The sequence below is a fragment of the Monodon monoceros genome, unplaced genomic scaffold, assembly GCF_005190385.1.
Source record: "Monodon monoceros isolate NGI ecotype Baffin Bay Population unplaced genomic scaffold, NGI_Narwhal_1 Super_Scaffold_13, whole genome shotgun sequence".
Classification (NCBI taxonomy): domain Eukaryota; kingdom Metazoa; phylum Chordata; class Mammalia; order Artiodactyla; family Monodontidae; genus Monodon; species Monodon monoceros.
In genome coordinates, this window is record NW_021703769.1 from 21,401,450 (window position 1) to 21,423,409 (window position 21,960).

General features: G+C 41.6%; 1 protein-coding gene across 2 annotated transcripts in view; it reads right to left on the bottom strand.

The window, feature by feature from the left end:
- Positions 1–21,960, bottom strand: part of CTNNBL1 (catenin beta like 1) — a 167,940-nt gene that overhangs the window by 33,668 nt on the left and 112,312 nt on the right. For both annotated transcript variants that reach the window (XM_029220175.1, XM_029220176.1), the window contains one exon: positions 585–682. In XM_029220175.1, coding sequence (XP_029076008.1) covers positions 585–682 — 98 coding nt within the window. The remainder of the gene's footprint in view (positions 1–584; positions 683–21,960) is intronic.

The following is a 21,960-nucleotide window of genomic DNA, read 5'->3' on the forward strand; positions in this document are numbered from 1 at the left end:
ACCCTAAGATCTTATATATTTCAGTTTACAAAGTATTCTCATATCCACTCTTTCCTTAAACGTTGGGAAGCGTGATAAGGCAGGCAGGCAGGATAGACGGCAACCCTAATTTTAAAGGTGAGGAAGCTGATGCACAGACATTAGGTAATGTCACCAGGGCGACATGATCGCTAAGATGTTCTGTGTCCTAACCCAATGGCCTCTTCTTCTTTCTTTCTTTTTTTTTTTTTTTTTTGCAAACAACAATTGCACTTATTTGTATTACTTACATGGTAACAAATGGTTTCATTGCATATTAAGAATTTTTAAAGCACTGACCTGATCTTTTCCTCCTCATCTTAATGATCCATAATGGTACACTGTTGCGTACAGAAATGGTTTCAAAATATTTGGGGTCAAGGGTGATGCATTAGGAGATGAGAGGCAGAAAAACCTTTGACATCCAAACCAATGGAGCCCGGATGCTGGAGAAGATATTTTGGGGCAGGAACACTTAACCCAGCACTCCTCAGATCGCATCAGGGAGATAGTGATTCTATTCCCGCTGGTCCCAGTCCCATCTTTACAGTCCAACAAGCACCCACCTTCTCACTGTCATTTTCAGTGAATTTATTCAGAAGCCGGGTCCGCTGCTGCCCTCTCAGGTTCCGCAGGAGGGAAGCCAGGATTGAACAGACATGCTCTGGGTTGGGAAGGAGAAAGGAGAACATGCTGTGATCAGAGCAGTAATTATTACCTCTCTTCAAGCCTGGTCTGGTTCTACTGAAGGAGGAATAAGTAGGTCTTCCCTGACTGCTGCTATTGCTTAATAAGACAAGAACCTAAATTGTGTCAATGGAAAACGGAACTGATTTTCACATACGGTGCAAGAAACGTATTCAAAAGGGATTATATCCCCAAAGACAACTTGAGCAAGTGAATCAAAACTAAGTTAGAATTTCTGTTCTGCCTATAATTAATTGAGTTTTATTGTCTGCAACAGAACCTCAAACTAATCCCCCCATTTACAGAAATAACCGGTAAATAGAGTATGAATACTAACCATGAGGTGAGCACATAACGAACAAATAAGACATGTTCTACCATATTCTCAAATTACCTTATAACTTTCCCAGGTAAATATCTGAGAATTAAATAAGAAATATGAAAGGGTTCCAGTGCTATCACTTACATTCTGGTGCACCTAAAATCTCTACCTCAAGTTTAAAGACAGCAGGACAGTAAGGACTTCAAAAGGATAACAATGTTTTTTCAGTCCACATAACCTATAGGCTTCTATTATGAGATACTATTCTTCTAGCCAGGGAAGAAAAGGGTAATTGAAGGGTATATCATAGGCTTCAGCTGTAAAGAGGTTCTTTTCTTTAAAAAGGATTTTAAAAAACCAAGGATAATGATGTTGAAAAGGAGATGGCAGAGTAAAGTTTGTTTTGAAATAAAATGCTCACAGTGTGGGCAACAAATATTCTGTTTGAAAACTGACCGAACATCTTCAAATGCCAAAGTTTGAGTTCTCAAAAAGTCATTTTCCTCACTTAGAGAAGCATTCCTCACTACTTCATTTCCCCAATCTCTTAATGCTAGAGTTATTCAGTCTTTAGACTTCTATTTCTACCTCCTACTCCTTCTTCTAGCCACTTTCACCTCCCTGGGGATCTCATCTAGTCCCACAGCTTTAAAGACCATTTACATGCTGACAACTCCCAAACTTGTGTCTATAGGCCAGTCCTGTTTTCTGAACACAGGCTCATGAATTCACCTGTCTACCTGCTCTCTCCACTTGGTTGTCTAGCAGGACTGAACATGGTTTTGGAACCAAGCTCCTGACCTCCCTCCTCAGGCCTGTCCCCAGTTTGTTCCACTGAGTTAATGGCAACCAGGTCCTCCAGTTTCTCAAGCCAAAAACAGTGGCGATATCCTTGATTCTCTTCTTTCTCACACGTCCCACAGAAACCTTGTCAGCTGTAGTTTCAAATTACACCCAGGACTCCATGTCTTCTTACTGCTACCCCCACTGCCATTACACTGGTCCACAGCACCATCACCTCTTGCTTGGAATACTCAGCAGCCTGCTTGTGGGGCTCTCTGCTTCCACCCTTGCCGGCTTTGGCCTGATCTCCATAGAGCAGTCAGAATGATCCTTTAGGTTAAAACCTAAGTCAGACCCTATCATTCTTCTGTGTAAAACCCTCTGATGGCTCCCCACTCACTCAGACTAAATGCTGTTTCTAACGTCAGACAGGCTTCTGCCCTGGGGCCTCTGTACTTCCTGTTTTCCTTGCCTGAGATGCTCCTCACCAGACTATCTGCATGGCTCAATCTTCACATCTAGTTTTACTCAACTGTCATCTTCTCAATGAGGCTTTTTCTTGACCACCCTATTTAAAAATGCAGGGCTCCAACACCACTGATTTCCAAGTCTTAACTGCTTTATTCTTCTCTTCGGCATGCATTATCTTCTAAAATACTGTATAATTAATTATTTGTTTTGTTCACTGCCACCCTTCAATTAGAATATAAGCTCCTTGAAGGAAGGGATTTTAGTCTGCTTTGTTCATTGGTATATCCCTGGTCCCACAACAATGTCTAGCACATAGTAGGTGCTTTAGAAATACCTGCTGAATAAATGGGAAGAAAGCAGGCTCTCAATACAAGTTTTTGGTGGTGGTGGTGGTGGGACCAGACAAACAAATCACTCTTGAACTCTGGGTATTTTTCAAATGCCTTTGAATAGCTTTCACCTTTTGTATATAGTGCCTATCCCAAGTTCAGAGTAATAGCACCCTTGCATTGGTAATATGCTCTCAAACCATCAGTTACAAAATGGTCCTTAAAGATATTTTGCATTTGGGAGTAAGTGGATGACTTTTTCTTAGGGAGCCATCAGTTTGAATAAAATATCTCTAGTCAGTAGATTCACTTTTTTAAGTATAAATTTTTTCTAAAATATGCTGTGGAGAGAGGTATTATACCTTCTCAAGACCCCAAGTTCTCCCCAATATCTTTCTTCTAACTTCCGATGTAAAGCTGGGATTGAGCTGGTATAAGCTCCACCTTCATAAAAAGGAAGGGGCACGGAACAGGAGTAGGGTGAGATGAGGGCAGAAAGTGGCGAGTGGACAGAATAGGACCTGCCTTCACAGGAAGGCAAAAACCATCATGAACCTAGGGTAAGGAACCAAGACAGCTCAGCTCAGGGTGACAAAGTATAATAAGAAGGGACGTCTTTGGAGGCTCACATCAGGCAAAAACAACAAAAAGAACAAACTTCTGTGTATGTCAAGGAGAGAAGATTAGAGGAAGGAAGAGTGGGGGACATAATCAGTTCTGCAATCTTGGGCCAAGCAACTGGATGTGGCTCTGATCTCTTCAAGCTGGTGAACAGATGTGGGACAGGCCATAAAAAATGCAGTGAATTTTAACAAGCTTAGTTTTGAAACTTTGAAATTACTCAGCATGACAACTGCTAACAACTTCCATGTATATATATGACAATCTGACAACCACAGAGGAAGAAAAAAAAAAATCAGCCAGAGAGTTCTCATAGATTATCTAGGCCAAATCTCTTATTGTACCTATAGACAAATCAAGGCCCAGAGAGAAGTGACTTGTCCACACAGCTAACTGGTGAAAGAGGTAGAACCCAAATTTCAGATTACTCACTCAATCATTCACTGACCACTTACCTCTGTGCCTGGCAAGCACTTGGTTATCAGGGCCTCCAAACAACATAGTATCCCTAACCTTAAGGAGCTCTGTGTTTAGTGGGGAAAACAAAACAATAATTACAGTGCAGTGTGACAAGTTCCATCACTGAGGTAGGCAGAGGGGATCTGGGGAGCACAGACAAGGTATAGCTGACCTAGAGGAATTCCCACTGGAGGTAACAAACAACTGAAAATCTTAAAACAAAACAAAACTAAAAAGCCATGGCTGACAACTAGATAGAGAAGATAGAGCACTCCAGGCAGAAGGAACAATATATGCAAAGGCTGGTTTGGATGGCGTATCACATACACATGCAGGAGGAGAGGCCAGTCAGGTGGGGAAAGGCTGGAGAAAAAAGAGACAAGGATCCACCAATGAATTTTAAGCTGTAGACAGATAAGACTAGATATGAGTTTAGACCAATCCTTGGCTGCTAGATTCCTTTTAGAGATCAAGATAATGTTTCTCTTTCCTGATAAATTTTTTGTGCTTTTTACCTGAGTTACCTCTTTGCCTTGGCTGTTAAGAAGCTCAAAGGTGAGTCCATGCTCAACCACAGGAGTCAATTTCTTTCACTACTTTATTATTGACTCTCTCCATCCTCCACCAATGGATTTTAAAGTAAAAGGAATGGATGCATATGGTAAAAACCAAACTATACAAAAAGGTATGAATGTCCTCAACAAATATTTATTGAGCACGTACTAATATTTCTTTTCCCATACTCCTCTCACTACCCTGTTCATCTCTCCCAAAGGACAAAAAACTACTAGTATCTTGTGTACACTTACAGGAGGGGAAAAACAATATATATACATACACACACATGTATGTATATATACATACATGTGTGTAAATATATACACACATATATTCTCTACTATATTTTTCCATATCAGCACATACTTTTTTTTTTAATGGCTGTCAGGAATTCCACTGAACTTATTTATCATAATTTAACTAATGCCCCAGTCATGGATATTACGTGGGTTCCAGTTTGGCGTTGTTTGTTGTTTTTGCTATTAGAAACAATGCTGCAATGAACGTCCATGTACACGTATCCTGGCACGTATACCTTTATTTCTGGCATGGATACACTTTTGCACATATATTCTTATGGCAAATTCCTAGAAGTGGAAGTGGTGAATCAAAAGCTATTGACATATAAAATGTTGAAAGACATTGACAAATTGTCTTCCAAGAAGGTTGTACCAATTAACTTCCACTCTCAGTATGTGTATGTGTGTGTATCTCTGTGTTTTGTACATACAAAAAGCTTTGATGATTACCTTTTATATGTGGGAAGCATGTAACTTAGTAGGAAAAGCTTACATTTTGGAGTCAGACAACATAGGTTCAAATCTAAACTCCTACCACTTGCTCAAGGGCATGACCTTAAGTACTTGCTCAAGGGCATGACCTTAAGTAAGTTAATTAACCAGAATGTGCTGGGAAATACTTACATGCACATACACATATATCATACATACACACTGAGAGTGGAAGTATAATTTTACATACATAGTGTAAAAGAGTATCTGTTTTCCCATATCCTCACTCAGATTGGATATTATCCAACTTAGAAATTATGACAACCTTGTAGGTGAAAAATGGGATCTTCTTTCGGTTAGCATGTTTTTATTTTTATTATGAATAAGATCAAACACCTTTTCTGATGTTTACTGACCATTTGTATTGCTCTCTGTGTGAACTGCCCGGCCTTATCCTTTGCCCATTTTGATTTCTATGAGCTCTTTGTAAATTAAGAATATTACCTTTTTGTCTCCTACACTGCAAATATTTCCCCCAGTTTGACATCTGTCTTTCAACAAATTCTTACTCGAAGCTAAGATTTAGTATCACCATATTGTTTTGCTGTAAGTTGCTTCAAATTCTGGTATGAAAGTAAGCAGGGTACAATAATAACTGTCACCAATTTATTGTGTATCAATAACAGTAGGCTTGAGTCTGTACACAATTTTCTCATTGAATCTTCACTACTAAGCTATGCAAAAGGTACTATTCTCATTTCTGATTTATTATGCAGAATCCAAGTGTCAGAGAAGTTAATCAATTTACTTAGTAGGTCATGTCCTTGAGAGAGTGGTGGGAACTTAGATTTGAACCCATGTTGTCTGGCTCCAAAATGGAAGCTTTTCCTACTAGGTTACAGGCTCCCACATATAAAAGGTAACCATCAAAGCTTTTAAAGAAAAAACTTTTATGATAAAAGAGATCAGAAACTAAACCATGTAAAACCTGAAAATGTGCTTCATGGGGGGGCTCACTGTGTCCAAAAGACAGGCACTATGTAAATGTGGATTAACAAAAAAGTCAATAGTTTTAACGAGAGGAAAGTGAAGCGAAAGGCCATATGGAGGTAAGACATGAATAACACCCTTCTTTTCTCTCTTACTGAATTACCCTTTCCAGAAGCAATTTCTAGCAGAGTCCAAATAAAGAAGTGACTTTGAGTTCTGGGCAGTTCCACAAATACTAAACCAAAACTTCTCAATAATTCTCCCACTTAATCTTCCTGATTAAAATGGATGAGGAGTTGCAAGAGAATGTTCTTTTATTTTTTTGGGGGGGTGGGGGGGCCACGCTGCGCGGCTTGTGCAATCTTAGTTCCCCGACCAAGGATTGAACCCAGGCTCTGGAAGTGAGAGCGCAGAGTCCTAACCACTGGACCATCAGGGAATTCCCAAGAGAATGTTCTTTATATACCTCAACAAGATGGGATGTGGGGTGCTGGTGGCACAGAGAGAGTGTCAGGAGCTGTGATTTTCAAAGAGGAAAATATAATATAGAGGAGAATCATTTTTTCTGGAACTAGATCATATTAGCATGTATTTCCACAGCTCATCCCAGCCTGGAACAGGAGATACCTTGATCAATTGCAGTGGTATACTAAGAACAAATGACATATACCTATTAGTTTGGGATTTTAAGTGAAGGACAGGTTGTCATAGGCAGACCTGAATCTGCCTATATTCTTTGCATCTCTCTCTCTGGGTGCTGTGGCTGGTCGTAGGTCACTGGTGCCTGCCAGATAGGAAAACACTTCATTCACCCTAAGTTTTGCGCATACACATGAGTGCAAACACACACACACACACACACATGCTTTCATTAGCCACTAATAAATGTAGCTTCCCTGGGAACAGATTTCAGCCCAAGGTGGTGTCAATTTCTCACGCACCAAGGAGATGGGGAGAGCTGCTGGCACAGAGAGCAGGGGAGATAACAGGTTTATCTGCTGGCCAACACCGCTCAGCTGCTCTGTCATTTCGACAGGATAAAATGGAGGTGAAGGATGGCTATGGAGCTGTCAATATAGACAGGGTGGATGTGGTGGCCCCACTGCAGAGAACAACCTCTAAGGCAGGACCCAGGAAGAGCAGAACATATGCACGCACACGCACACACATTAAAGGAATCCACAGGGGAAGGTCACGCAAATCTACACTTTGAAGTCACTAGGTAAGGAGGCAGGGATCTTGGTGGAGAATTAGAGAGCCAGTATTGAAACTGTGTGCCAGTGTGAGTCCCTTCCTGCTGGGTGCCTTGCTCAACAGTCAGACAACTGACTGCCTCAGACACTAATTAGTGAAACTGCCTAGAGGAGTGGCTCTGGCCCATTCTTCCCCCAGCTCAAACCTTCCCCCAGCTTCAGGGCCTCTCCAGAGTGATTAGCAATGGGTTAGACCCCCCTGGATATATGCAATGGGGGCTAAAAGTTTGATTCTCTAGGGTCAATCAGAATTCTGTAATTTTCAGAGCTGAAAGGAGAATTAGAAATCTTTGGTTCAACTCCTCTGAGATTTCGAGTATAGAAACAAAAGCCCTGATAAAGGATGTGATTTGCTGCTTCCAGTCAAAAGTACCTTTCTAGGCCACTGAAATCTAGATCTGCAATTTGTCCCCCCACTCCTTATTTTTTCCTTCTTAAAATCATGACAAACACTTTTGAGAATCTGATGAACCCTTATGCATGCTATTCCCTCCCGTATATATAGATACGAATGCCACATTTCCATGAAGTTTCAGAGCGTTCCCATCTCTTAGGGATGGCTCTTGGGTTAAGAACCCAAGATCTAGTATAGATCAGAGGTCTTTCCAGAATGGCACAACCAGACTGTGGCAATCACTCTAACCAGCCTCCTGCAGTATGTGCCACTTTTGTAAAGAATGAGATGGAAGTGCATTTCCCATCCTCATCCTTAAAAAAGTATGGTCCAAACCCCAATAGGCTAACGTCACCTCTCCCTGTGAGGAGAGTTATTCATCCAGACGGGCCTATAAACAACTAGGCCTATCAGTGTCCTACTGCTGAGAGGTACACTGAGAGGACTAACTCCAGGGACCTCCTCCAGAAACGCCAAGTGAATTAATTAATTATGTGGGGCTTCAGGATCAGACAGACTTGGATTCAAATCTTGCCTCTGACACTCACTAGCTGGTTAAGCTAAACCGCTGGCATACTGTTTAATCTCCGAGCCTCAGTTCTCTTATTTGTAAAATGCGGCTGTCCCTTCTATCTATTAAATCCATTGTATCAAATGAGATATGTACACAGTAGGCACTCAACAGACATTAGTTTGAGATCTGCTGCATTGAAAAAGAGCATCACAAGAGATTCTCTCACTGAGGCACCTGCCAGAGATCGCCACCTCACTCCTTCCGTACTGCATCCTGATCACATGTTGGCAACTGAACATGTTTCAGTCAGCCTGGGCTATTCTAACTAGCCCCTGCTGAGATAAATAGGAACTTAGATGGCTTGACTTTCTCAGCTGGTAGGGCTATTTTCTACAACTCGAGATTTGTTCTAACTCTAAAATGGAACAAGGCCAACTTCACTCAGACTCTTTAATCCCACAATAAATTAAAATAAAGACCTTATGTGTGGTTGCCTATAAAGCCAAATAATACAAGATTCTGGGAGACCTGCAAACAGCCCTGAGGTGGGCAGTGGCTATTTATCAGTAAGCTGAAGGACACAGCACATCTAAGCAGAGATGGTCCTTGCCTTTTGATCTTGCTGCAAGAACTGAAAACACAACACATGATCTGCAGAGGAAATGAAAAAGACACTCTCCTTTATGAGTTTTATAACCACAGGACAAGTAATTACAGGGCACCAAGTGGTACATACACCAGCCATTCCTTTACTCAAACTTCTGAGTACCTACTGTGTGCCAGGTAATGTACTTAGTACTGGGACCGTAGAGATGAAAGAAGATGGTCCACTCTAGAGAAGCTCATCCTCATCATCTTATGGGCAGGGCTGGAGGTGTTACACTGGCAAGTAAATGTGAGCTCACAACCCCAAGTTTTCTATGGCAAAGCTGGTAGACAGAAGCTAGAATTTTGGGTTCTAGGAGCACACTTAATTCTTGAAGCACATATTTGGACCACATTCTCGAATCCTGGGACAAATGGACTACTATTTATATTAGCAAGTCTCCCAAGGTGAGGACTGGGGTGGAGGTAGGGAACAGAGGGAAGAAGGTGACAAGGTGCACAGTAATAATCCCCAAATGTGACTTCCTCATCCTTCTGTGCCTCTGGATTTCAGAGGTGTCCCACTTGCATCTCTGTTGGAGTTTTGGTCCCATGAGGCAGGGGAAGATTATATTTACCAGAAAGGAAAAGGAGGCATTAACCAGCTGAGCTGGGCCACAGGACTATCTTTGGGACAGGAACTGACACTGATTTATTCATTTATTCGTAAGATAGAATCCTACAACATATAAGATACAGTGTTTGGGGACTGAGACAATGAGACAATCCTGCCCGCTAGGTGACTGAGGTATACTATGTCTAAAATTACTTGACAGAAAGTGATAGTGAATGGGGAAGGGGCAGAAACTACTAATGAGGCAAATACTCTTCCAGTGAGGATATCTGGGAAGGCTGGTAGGCAAGATGGCACTTGAGCGGAGCCTTGAAGAACAGAAGCAGGTAAGAGAAGAGCCTCGGCAGGAGAAGGGGCAATGGGAACAACATTATTCCAAACAGATGGACAAGCGTGAAGCAAAGGCATTAAGTTGAAACGTACAGGGTACAGGCAATGAACTGGGAGGAGACCAGTGTGGTGGGAGGGAAGGGGGACAAAAGGTGATTAGGTTGGAAAGGTGGGGGAGGGGTGCAGATAATAGATAAATGTACATGCTGGACTATGGAAAGTGGACCCTAACCAACACCCTAATGGCCTGGCATTTAAATACTGGCCCAGCATGGCTCATTGGGGAATGAATTCAGGGCTGATCTGCCCACCCAGCTTCAGAGCCTGCACCTCCTTCCAGCAGCCCAAATGGTTAAGAAAGATATGGGTCAGCCAGAGTTCTATTCTTAGGATGGAAATGGTCCCCGTACTTCAACCAGCAGCCCATGTCATGGCAAGATCTTGCAGGGCCACTTTAAAATTCAAGGCCATGCTGAAGAGCTGCCTTTGTTTAAGGCCATTAGCTCTTTTGTTTTAATGAAATCTCACAGAAGTGATCTTCCCTCATTTCTAAAATGAAAGCCATCTCTGTTTTATTGCTGAACCTTGCTGCCCACCTCCCCCTGAGCTCCCCCAGATGGAGAGACATCCTGCTTTCTGGTAAGACTCTAGATGCAAACAGGATGTTTAAAATACCCTAATTAGATCGATCTTGACTTCAGCACTGGTGTGTTGGAATACAGATTAATCTGTTCCATGCCTGGCACCGGCAGCTGAAGCAGCAGGAGGCCCTGTCAAATAAAGCCATAACATCACACTGCTCTCCCTTTATTATTATTTTTTCCCTTTTTACATTTCATTATAATGGACATCTGCCTAGCAGGGGATGTGGTAACCCAAGAAGAGTCATGCATGTGCACTCAGCCACTCCAGTTGAATATTGATGCAAGTCAAACACTCTTTTCAAGACAGATGGATCTGTGTTAAGCATCTATATATAGTCCCTTTTAACACATACACAAAATACATATATTCCTATTCTTCACAAACATTTACTGAACCCTGGCAGGCACTGGGCTAGAGACTGGGGACATAAAGAGGCAAAATTTATTGTAAACCTATTATGTGCCTATGTGTGCTCTGCATGTATTACTTTATTTAATTCTTACAACAATCCTTTGAACCATGTTTATTATCCTCCCCATTTTACAGATAAGAGACTAGAGACTCAGCTAGGAAAAGAAATTTGCCTCCCAGGGTTTCACAGCTAATTAGGAAGTAACCTCATTAGTTCCACTATAATAAAACTTGATTCTTTTCCTCAAGAGTTAAAAAATACCCAATAAGCATATTAAAAAAGCATTCAGCCTCAGTAGTAATATAAATAAAATCATGAGATAGTTTCATTTGATAAAAGTTTTCAAAATACCTGACGCCTGGAAGGCTGTGGGGAGCTGCCGTAAACTCTCCTACACTGCTGGCCCTATGAGTACTGATGACGCAGTACTGAAACCGCTTTTGCTATGTGAACCTCCCCAACAGATGGTAAGCTCCTCCAAGGCATGGTCCATCTTATTCACTGACACACCTCAGTGTCTAGCCTTGTGCCAGAGATTCAACTAACACTGAATTTGACATCCTAACTAAACAGCGTGGTAAGTGAGATGTGAACTTGGAATATAAATGATGAGACTCCTGAAGGCCATTTTTCCAAAAAGTAGTTTTTAGTATGTTTGTTGTTTGCAATTTTGAATGCATTTTCCATTGAAACAGGCCCACTGAAACCCATTTAACCTGAAATACAGCCAAAATTAATTCAGTATTCTCATTTTTCAGTTGCAGTGAGATTCTACAAAGTGTCTAAGCATCTACTGGCTACAAAGCAGTATGACAGGTGTTGCTTTTTAAAAATTTAGTTCCACTTCCCCATGGGATTTCTTTCCTTCCTTTCAGAGTTCCAGTAGCACTATGGATTTAAGAAAGTGTTTAAGTGCTAGCTTAACTAATTTACGGATTTGAATCTGTGGGAAAATGGGCCTTACAGCAAGAAAGGGATATGTATGCCCAAGAAATGCTTCTTTCTGCTACACAATTATTCTCCAAGAACTCAGAGTGAAACAAAAACAAAAACAAAAACAAAAACGGAGGGATGTGGCATCTAATTCTCCCAACTCAGGGCTTGAGCTGAAAGCATGAAGTTCCCTAAAAGTCTAATGTTCATATATCAGGGAAGGCCCATATCTTAGATGGGCTAAAGGAGAGGTCCATGGAACTCTAAGTGTCTGCCACGTGCGTACGCAACTGTCTCCTTGGAAAATGATTCCAATCTGTAGTTTTCTATGGCTCCTACAAGGTGCTTTGTCAGTGAAACCAACCCTATCACTCCAGCAGAGGCAGTGTGGATTGGGGAATGATACTGGTTCTGGGGAGTACCACACTGAGATGGCCTAGACAAGCTCTGCCCAAGAAAGGTGTTCTATACCAAGTGGCAGCATCCTGACTGGTAGAGACTGCCAGCTACCTACCCAATTTCTCTTCTTATTTCTTACTAAAAGAACCTATATTTACTTGGTAATATGCCCAGCTTAAAAAAACAAACAATAACAAACAAACCACCACTTCCCTTATAGCTAGGTATGACTGTGTGACTAACTTTGGGTCAAGACTTAAGATGAACTGGTATTTGGGACTTCCAGGAACGGCCATGACCCCTTCTGCCCTGCTCCCTTCCCTTTTGCTCTTCTGTGGATTAGAATGTAGACATAGTAACTAAAACTCTAGGAACCATCTAAGACCATGAGGCAATCCTGAAAATGGAAGCCAGGCATTTTATAGGTGGCTGGGGCGCATTAACAAGCAAGCAAACATCCCTGGCCCTGTGATAAGGAAGAGAATGACAGCAGGAAGCCGGGCTCGGGCTGACACTGTGAAAGTGCCAGTCCAGTCCTGCTGACCTCTGGGCTGACTTTACATGAGACAGAAATAAACCTCAATGTGTTCTATTTTGTTTAAACCACTGTGATTTCGAGTCTCTGTTACTAGCAACCAACTGCAATTCCTAACTGATATACTAATTCAGTAAGTTCTTTTCCAGGAAGTCCAAAGACAGACTGCATCCTGAGAGTCAGGTATTTACCCCAAGAAAGCTGAGTGTGCAGTCTCACTCATTTTTGGAACCAGCCACACATCCCAGTGGGGAAAATCCTAGAACCAGGAGTAACTGCTGGTGAAAGGTACATTCCCCTCTTTTCATCTGTCTTGAAGGATCTCCTCAGGACACTTTTCCATTATATTCTGGAGAACCTGGCTGGAAGGACTGATACAACCTTTTTTTTTTTTAATTAAAAAAATTAACCCTCATCCTCGTAATGGCAGAAGTGCATGCCTGGAGTTTCAGCACCTTTGCTTCCTCTCTGCATTCCCAGCAACACTCACATAAGCAGCACTCACACCCAGCAGCCGTATTCTGAAGAACTGGTATGAGACGGCTCAGATGTGTGGTTTCTGACTCACCAGCCTGAGTCCTTTCGTAAGCCCCCTTGATGAAGCCACCTGAATGTCAGGTGTGGCTGGTTAGAGTTTACTTTCCTTTAGCACATCACTTAGGAGTATTTCATCTAAATTAAACTGACTCTGTGGCCTAGAAGCTCTTTCAGGTTTAAAAAGGTAAATTATACAGTTACCACTCCTCTCTCCACCCACGCCCTACAAAAAACATTAAAAAATCTTTAGATCCTAAAATGAGACAATCACTATGAGTATTTGTAATGTGGCTTTTATTTTTTTAAAGAGTCCTTTTCAATGGTTAGCTTACTGTATTCTCAAATAAGCCTAAAAGGTTAGGAAAGCACAGCAGAACCCTGTCATAACATGGATTTGGATATACTTGAGGTTAAACCTAAGTGCCAGAATTCTCCCACATTCTCCCCTTCCTCAGTGATTTCTTCGCTATTCCAATTTCCCACTTTCCAAGCATCAACCTGCCTTGGCTCAGGAGAGCTGATCATCACAGCCCCAAAGCAAGGGAGGTATTTTCACACTCCTCTGAAAGCCATCCCTGGATGCCTGCTTCAGATCAGAAATTCAGTTTAGGGGGAACAAAAAAGAAAGAAAGAAAAACCTGTTTCCAGGGCCTTCAGGGAATGATCTAAACCTACCTCTGCATGACTTTCATCTTATTCACCAGTCCTGCCTTTGCACTCTTCAAACAGCCACCGCTCCTCCTCCTATTCTTCCCACATTTAGCAGTAAAGTCCTCTTTTAAGCTGCTGCAGCCTCACCAACTGTTGGGCTCCACACACTCTTCCTCCAGACTCCAGGGCTTCGCTGATTTCCACAGAAACCAGAAAAACCTGCTCGCAGACCCAAGGCGGCCTTATGTTCATTTTCTTGAAGTCTGACTTCTTAACCCTTTTTCCATCAGCCAGTAATACAGCAGTGAAAGTACAGAAGGAATTTCAGTGCTGCACTAACACAGTTCTTTCATTTCCATTGTGAGACTAACGAACTAAACCATTCTATAATCTTGCACACACAAAAACTACCGGGAAAACACGCCGTCATCTCTGCGAAGTTGCTTCAGGAACATATTCTAACACGTATTAGACTCATAATAGGGAGGAGATAAAGGAACCTGGCTAATCCTAAAAAACACACGGCATCTGGGAAGACAGAGTCCATATTGTGTTTTACGAACAAGATATAATCAACAATTGGCAGATATATGGAGTACTTTGCCATCATCATTTTCTCACAAGCTAATTTTTCCATATACTCAGTGCAACCATTTTACAGTTGTACAAATAAAGAACTAAGGGTCTGAGAGATTTACGTGCCTTTCCCGACGGGTCTTCCTCCCTTCTTCCCTCCCTTCCTTCCTTCCTTCCCTCCCTTCCTTCCCTCCCTTCCTTCCTTTCTCTCTCTCTCTTTCTTCTTTTTTGCCTGCTCAGCTTGTGGGATCTCAGTTCCCGAACCAGGGACTGAACCCGGGGCCATGGCAGTGAAACCCGAAGTCCTAACCACTAGGCCACAAGGGGACTCCCCAATGGGTCTTTCTTAAGAGGAAAATAACCATTTATTAGTGTTACATGCCAGCTTACTGTGCTAGGTGCTTCACATACTCTTTCTCATTTTATGTTCATGACCACACTTGGAGTGAATTATTCTCCCCATTTTACAGATGAGAAAAAGTAAGGCCCAGAGAGGTTATATGTTTTATCCAAGTTCTCAGAGCTAGTAAGAGCCAGAGACTGATCTGACCAGTTTTCTCTCCACTGCCCCAAATCTGCCTTTTTAGTGGTAAACTAAATTTACTAGCACCCAAATTTCTGGGGTACTTCTTAGAAAACTGAGCTGTAAAAAATAAGCAGGGAGCCCATTTTGAACACAGCTATAAATTGAATGTCAATGTCCCTTGCTTTATACAAAGCAGATGGTTTCTGGAAAAAACTGACTTCAAAGTAATTTCTCTGAAACAAATCCTACTTGTTTACCACTGTGGAATCCAAGATGCACTCCCAAGGAAAGAATTCCCCAGCCTGCTTCATCATCACTGTCCCTGCTGGCAGTGGTATCCCAGAACTCCCCTCAGCCTGGCTTCGTGCTTTTCCCTGCTCAGTGAGACACCCCCACGAGGACTACAGGAAGTCTTCCTGCTCCTGGGAAGCCTCAGACCTCACCCTGGTAGCTCCTGGAAACTGTGTGTAAGATAGTAGGACATATGTTGGCACAGGGATTGGAAAACAGAGATTTTATTCTCCAGCGTGACACGAATAAGTACAGTAATAATCAGAAAGGCACTTTTCCTTTCTGGCACCATTAGGTATTCAACAAATAATGGCTGAAGAAAACTTTAGAGTGAATGTACTCATGGAAGACGTCAGTCGAGGATTCCTTTGAAAGGCCACCTTACAAAGGTTTTCACAGACTTCCTAAATGACTCCTAGTTCTGGGCAAACACCTCAAGATGACCTCCTAAGTCATCAAGCTATGCTCAGATGCGGGCACCTCTCATTTTAAAGCTTAATCCTGAATTGACTACTTGCAAAATGTCTTCTGTAGCCTGGAACTTTGACAGAGATAAGACATGCTGGGAATACACATTTCCAGAAGTACTTCTTAAATAAATGCCATGTCGGAAGGAGAAGGGAAGAGGGCTAACATTTGTTAAGCACCTACTATATGCCACAATGAATCTGAGAGACAGATAACTTACTGAGCTCACTGGGCAGGATGTGGGTCTCCTTCCACCACTGTTTTATTGCTTCGGGGCATGTCTCACGCTTCTGTTGCACGGTTTTGTTGCTAAGCAAGCCTGCTTGGTTTTGTGCGTAAGCAAACCTGATTTCTTGAGTGATCAAGGGGTCTCCTATAGTTTTTCTCTACTTACAGTCCCCTAGTGGGATTAACTATTTAATCACCTCCTTTGTCCCTTCACCCTGTCCCTGTCAGTTTTATAGATCCCTGCTACTCAGTGTGGTCAGAGGACCAGCAGCAGCGGCACCACCTGGGGGCTGGTTATCAACACACAACTTCAGGCCTCACCCTAGACCTACTGGAGCAGATTGTGTTTTTAAAAGATCCCCAGATAATCTGTCGGCAGTATAAACACTGAGAAGCACTGTTGTAGATGCAGTATATCTGAGATCAATGAAGTTAACTAATGTGCCAAATGTGATATTGTGATTTATAATAAGAACTATTATATTTGGTCCTTGTCCCCATTTCTGGCAAAGAGCTCCTAAAACCCTTGGAATTTTCTAAGTGATGAAAGCTACAACGGTGTCTCTTGTTATGTTAATGTTATGTTGCCAGGAGAACCAACCAAGAGATGAGAGTGATTGGAGGATTGCAACTTTCAGTCCCAACCCCAGATCTGGGAGGGGAGAGGGGCTAGAGATCGAATCAATCACTAATGGCCAATGATTTAATCAATCACGCCTATGTAATGAAGGCTCCATAAAAACCCCAAAAGGATGGGGTGTGGAGAGCTATCGAGGTGCTGGGAGAGCGGCGTGCCTACAGGGCGGGCATGGAGGTTCTGCACCCTATCCCCATGCCTTGCCCTATTCATATCTTACATTTGGCTGTTCCTGAATTATATCTTTTTATAATATACTGATAAGTAAAATGTTTCTCTGAGTTCTGTGAGCTGCACAGAACCCAAGGCGCAGGTCTTGGAAACTTCTGGTTTATAACCAATTAATTGATCAGAAGTACTGATAACAACCTGGACTTGCGAATGGTGTCCAAAAGGAGTGGGAGTAGGGCAGTTGTAGGACTGAGCCCTCAACCTGTGGAAAATGCTCCTTTCTCCAGGTCTATAATGTCAGAATTGGGCTGAATTCTAAGACAGCCTGCTGGTGTTCGAGAACTCTTTGTTGGTATGCGGAAACCACCCTCACCTTCACGCTGGAAACTGAGTCTCAGGACACCTAATTTAGTTACACAACTGGTAAAAGCTGGGATTTGAACTCCAGTCTGCATGTTCTATAAGCTTTTCCCCTACACTATTAAGAGCTATGCCAAGCTTACAGCTTAGAAAAACACATCTAACTTAATATAAAACATATAGAAAAAACTTTATAACAAGATTCATTATTTCAAAAATTTAGGTTGTTATAAAAAATGTTCACATCCCACATTACAAATATGCCCCCCCTGCCAAATTCACACCTTACATAATACAAAAAAACTTGGTAATAGAGCTTTTCTGCCCTGCCTTGCAAGTATTATAAATTTTCCTGTTTTATTTCTAGAAATAACTAAAGGTTGCTTTGGTGATGATTAAAAGTCATTTAACTCTGGTTTTCAGTTGTCTCTTTAAGAGACTAAAGCATAGGATCAAGAACATAGACTTTAGGTTCTAGCAGACATTAATTTAATCTGTGCACGATTTGAGAAAGTGCTTAACTTCTTGGGGGCTGTTTCCTCAGTAATAAACCAGGCTAATGATACTCCACAAAGGGCTGATGTTAGGGATAATGACATCATGGATATATTGGAACACAGCAAATACTCAGTAAATGTGAGACACCACCACAGCCATCATTGTCAACAGTAACCTCAGACTGGCTGGCACATCATCAGGAAAATCAGCCTGCTAACGAGAAAAGCAAACACTGTTATTCCACGGGTTTGCCAGCCAGCAGGCATACTTAACACAGACATGACTTATTAGTAATCGATACTTTTAAGAAAGTGGTAGGCATGTTTTTAGTGATTATCAAAATGATACGCTTAATTTATTTTATGGTAACCCTGCAGCAAATATGGAACAAATTAACCATCATTTGCTTTCTACTTTGGAGCCAGAGACAAGGAAGAAAAGTGTTACAAGGAAACAAATGTAAGGAATATAGAAGAGACAAGGGAAAAACACTGAATGTAATACACACCACAACCATATTGTACGTGTGCATAATCTTATAGTATATAAAAACACTTCCCCATACACCATCATATCCAATTCTCACACACTGTGAAATATTATTATCTCCCTCTTTAAGGGTGGGGAAACTGAGGTTCAGAGAGTAAATGACTTACCGAAGTCACAGAGCCTATGGTAGAAACACAAATCCAAACCTTCTGAACCCAGCCCAGGGCTCCTTTCTAATAGGCTACTTAAGGGATTTAAAGCTACTCTTGGCAAACAGAGGTGCTCAGCTGCAGAAAATCACCCCATGATGGTTACAGCAAGGTTCTCCAACCGCATCCCCTGGGTGACCTCCCCAGCTCAACACATAGATCCTTTAATAAACCTGAATCTTAGAGAGAAAAGAGATGCTTCACTTTAACCTGATACCTGAGAATAATTTGTTTGGGGATCCTTTGTTTGGCTACCAGAAGAGTAGTCAACATCTTTTCAACCTCCTTCTCATGCTAATTATATTTCATCAGCATCTGGACACCCATAAGCAAAATCAATCTGACTATAAAAGCAAGCCAAAGACATTTTCTTACCATAAGAGGAACAAACAAGTAAGATTGCAACATGATTAAATACACAGAGCACTTCCCCAGCAACCTGCAAGCTGCTGTGTACAAAAATCACATCCAATATCACAAAAGTCCAGGAAGGTGGACACTAACAAATATCTCACACATGTAACTGTATTCTTTATGAGCAGTGAAATGTATACAGGTTTATTTTCAGTTTATCTCCTTCTACCTTATATCTACTGTTAGATGCCAACATGTCTAACACATTAAAATATTCACACATTAAAAAAAAAATTTGAAAGGCATCTTCACTTCCCTTATACTATAACCAAGTGAACTCAGACGTATTAGCCTTCAGTCCACACCTCCTTTCCTTACCATCCTGAAGTCCCAGCACAGTAACAAGACTTGGAAGAGGCAACATCACCATCCAAGCACAGCTTACCTTTCCAAACTGCTATCACCTCTACAACCTAATCATTTAACCTGAAATCTATCCTGCCTTCTAAAAATATACAGTCCAGTTTCCTAATTGTATTGAAAGACTCATCCCTGTCAAATATGCCCAAGACACACTGAGTAAAAACAGCAGGTTACAAAACAGCATATACACCATGGATCCACTTATACAAAATTATATGCACATGTATCCAACCCCCACCCATAACACAGATGTTTGAACGGATAGTGTCCACGATGTTTCTAGTCATTAACTCTGGGTGGTGAGATTGGGGGTGATTTTAACTTTCCCACCCTTCTTTTCCACAATGCTTGACTTTTCTACATTAGGTTAATTATTCACACTCAGAAAAAGCAATAAAGATATTTTTAACAAGGTTTCCCCTAAGACCCGCCATGTCAACAATCTTCTCTTGGCCCAGAGAGAAAGTAAAAAGTACGCTTACCAAGGCTTATGCTCTGAGCATTCTGGCTAGTGGGTCTCAGCACTAGCTGAGCAACAGGCTCTGGAGCTTTTAAAAAATACAGATGTTTGGCGTTCCGATGCTCAGAATTCCTGGAGGTGGGGCCCAGGCATGGGTATTCTGTCAAAGCTCTTCAACTGATACTCATCAGTGAGGGTTGAAAACTATGGATTCATGTCTCATTCTCAAGGGGGCCAACAGAGGGAGAAAATAGGCCAGAGTGCTGAGTGAAGTGTTTAAAAGGCAGGCAACTGCAAAGTAAGCAGATGGGAATGTTTAGGAACAGAAATTGAAGGCTGAAGCAGTGCTGAGCTTCAGGCCTGAGAGGCCACCGAGAAGAGAGTAGACTATCAGTGGACAGATACACCCTAAAGTCGGAAACCAAGAAGAGGTGAACAAAGTGTGGCAGGGCAAAATGTTTGGAATTGAGAGAGTTTACGTGGTACTGGGTGCAGGACTACTGATGACTTAAAAGAAATCAAATAGGAAAAGACACCAAGCAGTTTAAATTAGGCCCACTACTACTAAGCAACACTGATTTATGATTAAAAGAAGAAGTAGAAGAGCACTGCATATGATTTAATTTTCACAAACCATGGAAAAATCTTAGCTTAAAATCCTAGTAAGGCCATGCACTAGCTGTGTCTTCGGAAAATGACAACTTCTTTATGCCTCAGTGTTCTCACCTGTAAAATGTAGGTAATAATCCATGGCTCACAGGGTTCTTGTGAGGATTAGGTGAAATGATATAATGAATGCTTTCACCTGATAGGTTTTTGCCTACCAGAGTACTCAACAAAAAAAGCCCCCAGTGGTAACATTAGGAAGCATATCATAGTAAAGATTACGTGTTGAATTTTAATAAACCAGGTTATTATAAACCAGTTTAATAAACCAGTTAATTACTGCCTAGCCCCTAAGTTACTTCCTCATTTTGGCACCACCTAATGCTACAGAAATAACCTAAAAAGGTTTGGCTATTTCTCAACTGCTGCTTCAACATTCCTGGTATTTGTTTTACTTCTATAAAGGAGATACACTGCACACTAAACTATTTCTATAAAACTTAATCAAGATTATAAATGAAAACTAACAGAGTTATATTGACAAAATAATAAATGTAACAGTGGAAAACTCTATATCCAAAACAAGAATTCAGCTAATGCTACCACTAAAGAACTAAGTTTCTACCTGGAAAAATGAAAAACGCAAAAGAAAAACAGTGATAGATGTTTCTCCTTCATCCTTTCCACCCAGGCCTTCAATATCAAAATTGAGTTTGTGCTAAATTAGCTGAAATAGTCAAAATAATTAAAATTAGTACTCTACCTATGACCTATAAAAATTTGGGGGAGTCCTTTTTTACTATAACACAATAAAATAACTGTAAGAACAGCAATAACTATTAACATTAATGAATGCTTACCATGTGCCAGGTACTGCCCTAAGCACTGTACATATATTAACTCAGTCAATCCTCACAACAGCTCCGCAGGGTCCTTCAAGGTCTGGCTCCTGCTTAACTAATCTAATCTGGCTCCATGCTCTTTTTACCAAGGGCTGGTGCCAGACTGGTCTCAGAGGGTACTCACGGCAAGCTTAATAAAACTACATATCCACCAGCATTATGCAGACTGGTGGGACCAGAAACTCTGAGAACATGTCCCAGAAGGCTACATTTTAAACGGATTTCCAGATGGTTCTGAGGGGCAACTAGTTTGAGGCTCACTGTGGTCTGTGCCTCCCACCTTTTATTTTATACACGCTGCTTTTTTCACTTGATATTCCTTCACGTGGCTAACTCAGACTTAAGGTTTGGCTCAAGAACCACATTTCTAAGGTGGAGTTGTTTCTAACCTCCACCTGTTCTCTCACCACCTAGGTTAGATTACGAGCCCCTGCTCCATGCTCTCTTCTACCACTTTACCTTGTAATATAAATACAGGTTTCCATGTCTCCCTAGCTGCACTGTGAGCTTGTTCACCTTCCATCTACAACACCAAGCCTGGCACAAAGAAGGGGCTAGTGGTTTGTTTAATGAAAGAATGAATGAAGCCTCACTGACCTACCTTTAGGGCTCTTATCCATAGAAACAGACCCTCTGCAAGAGCATCAAACTGAAATAGAAGGGTATAGGACCTCACTCAAGGTGATGAATTTTGACAGGACCAGCACAATCAGGATTATAACTGAGGGTCCAGATTAGTAGGCCATCATGATAAACTGGCTGTCCCATCTCTTGGTAGCCCTGTTATGACCCAGCCTCTCCACATATGCAGTCCTGGTGCACAACTGGGCTTCACACCCACGAAAGCCAAGGAGTTTTGCTCCCTACACATAAACATGAAAACTGAGAGAGGTAAGGATGACTATTTTTGAAAGGAGGCTGACATGCAGCAACTATTTTACCATTTATTAAATGTCCACTTGCTAGAGACT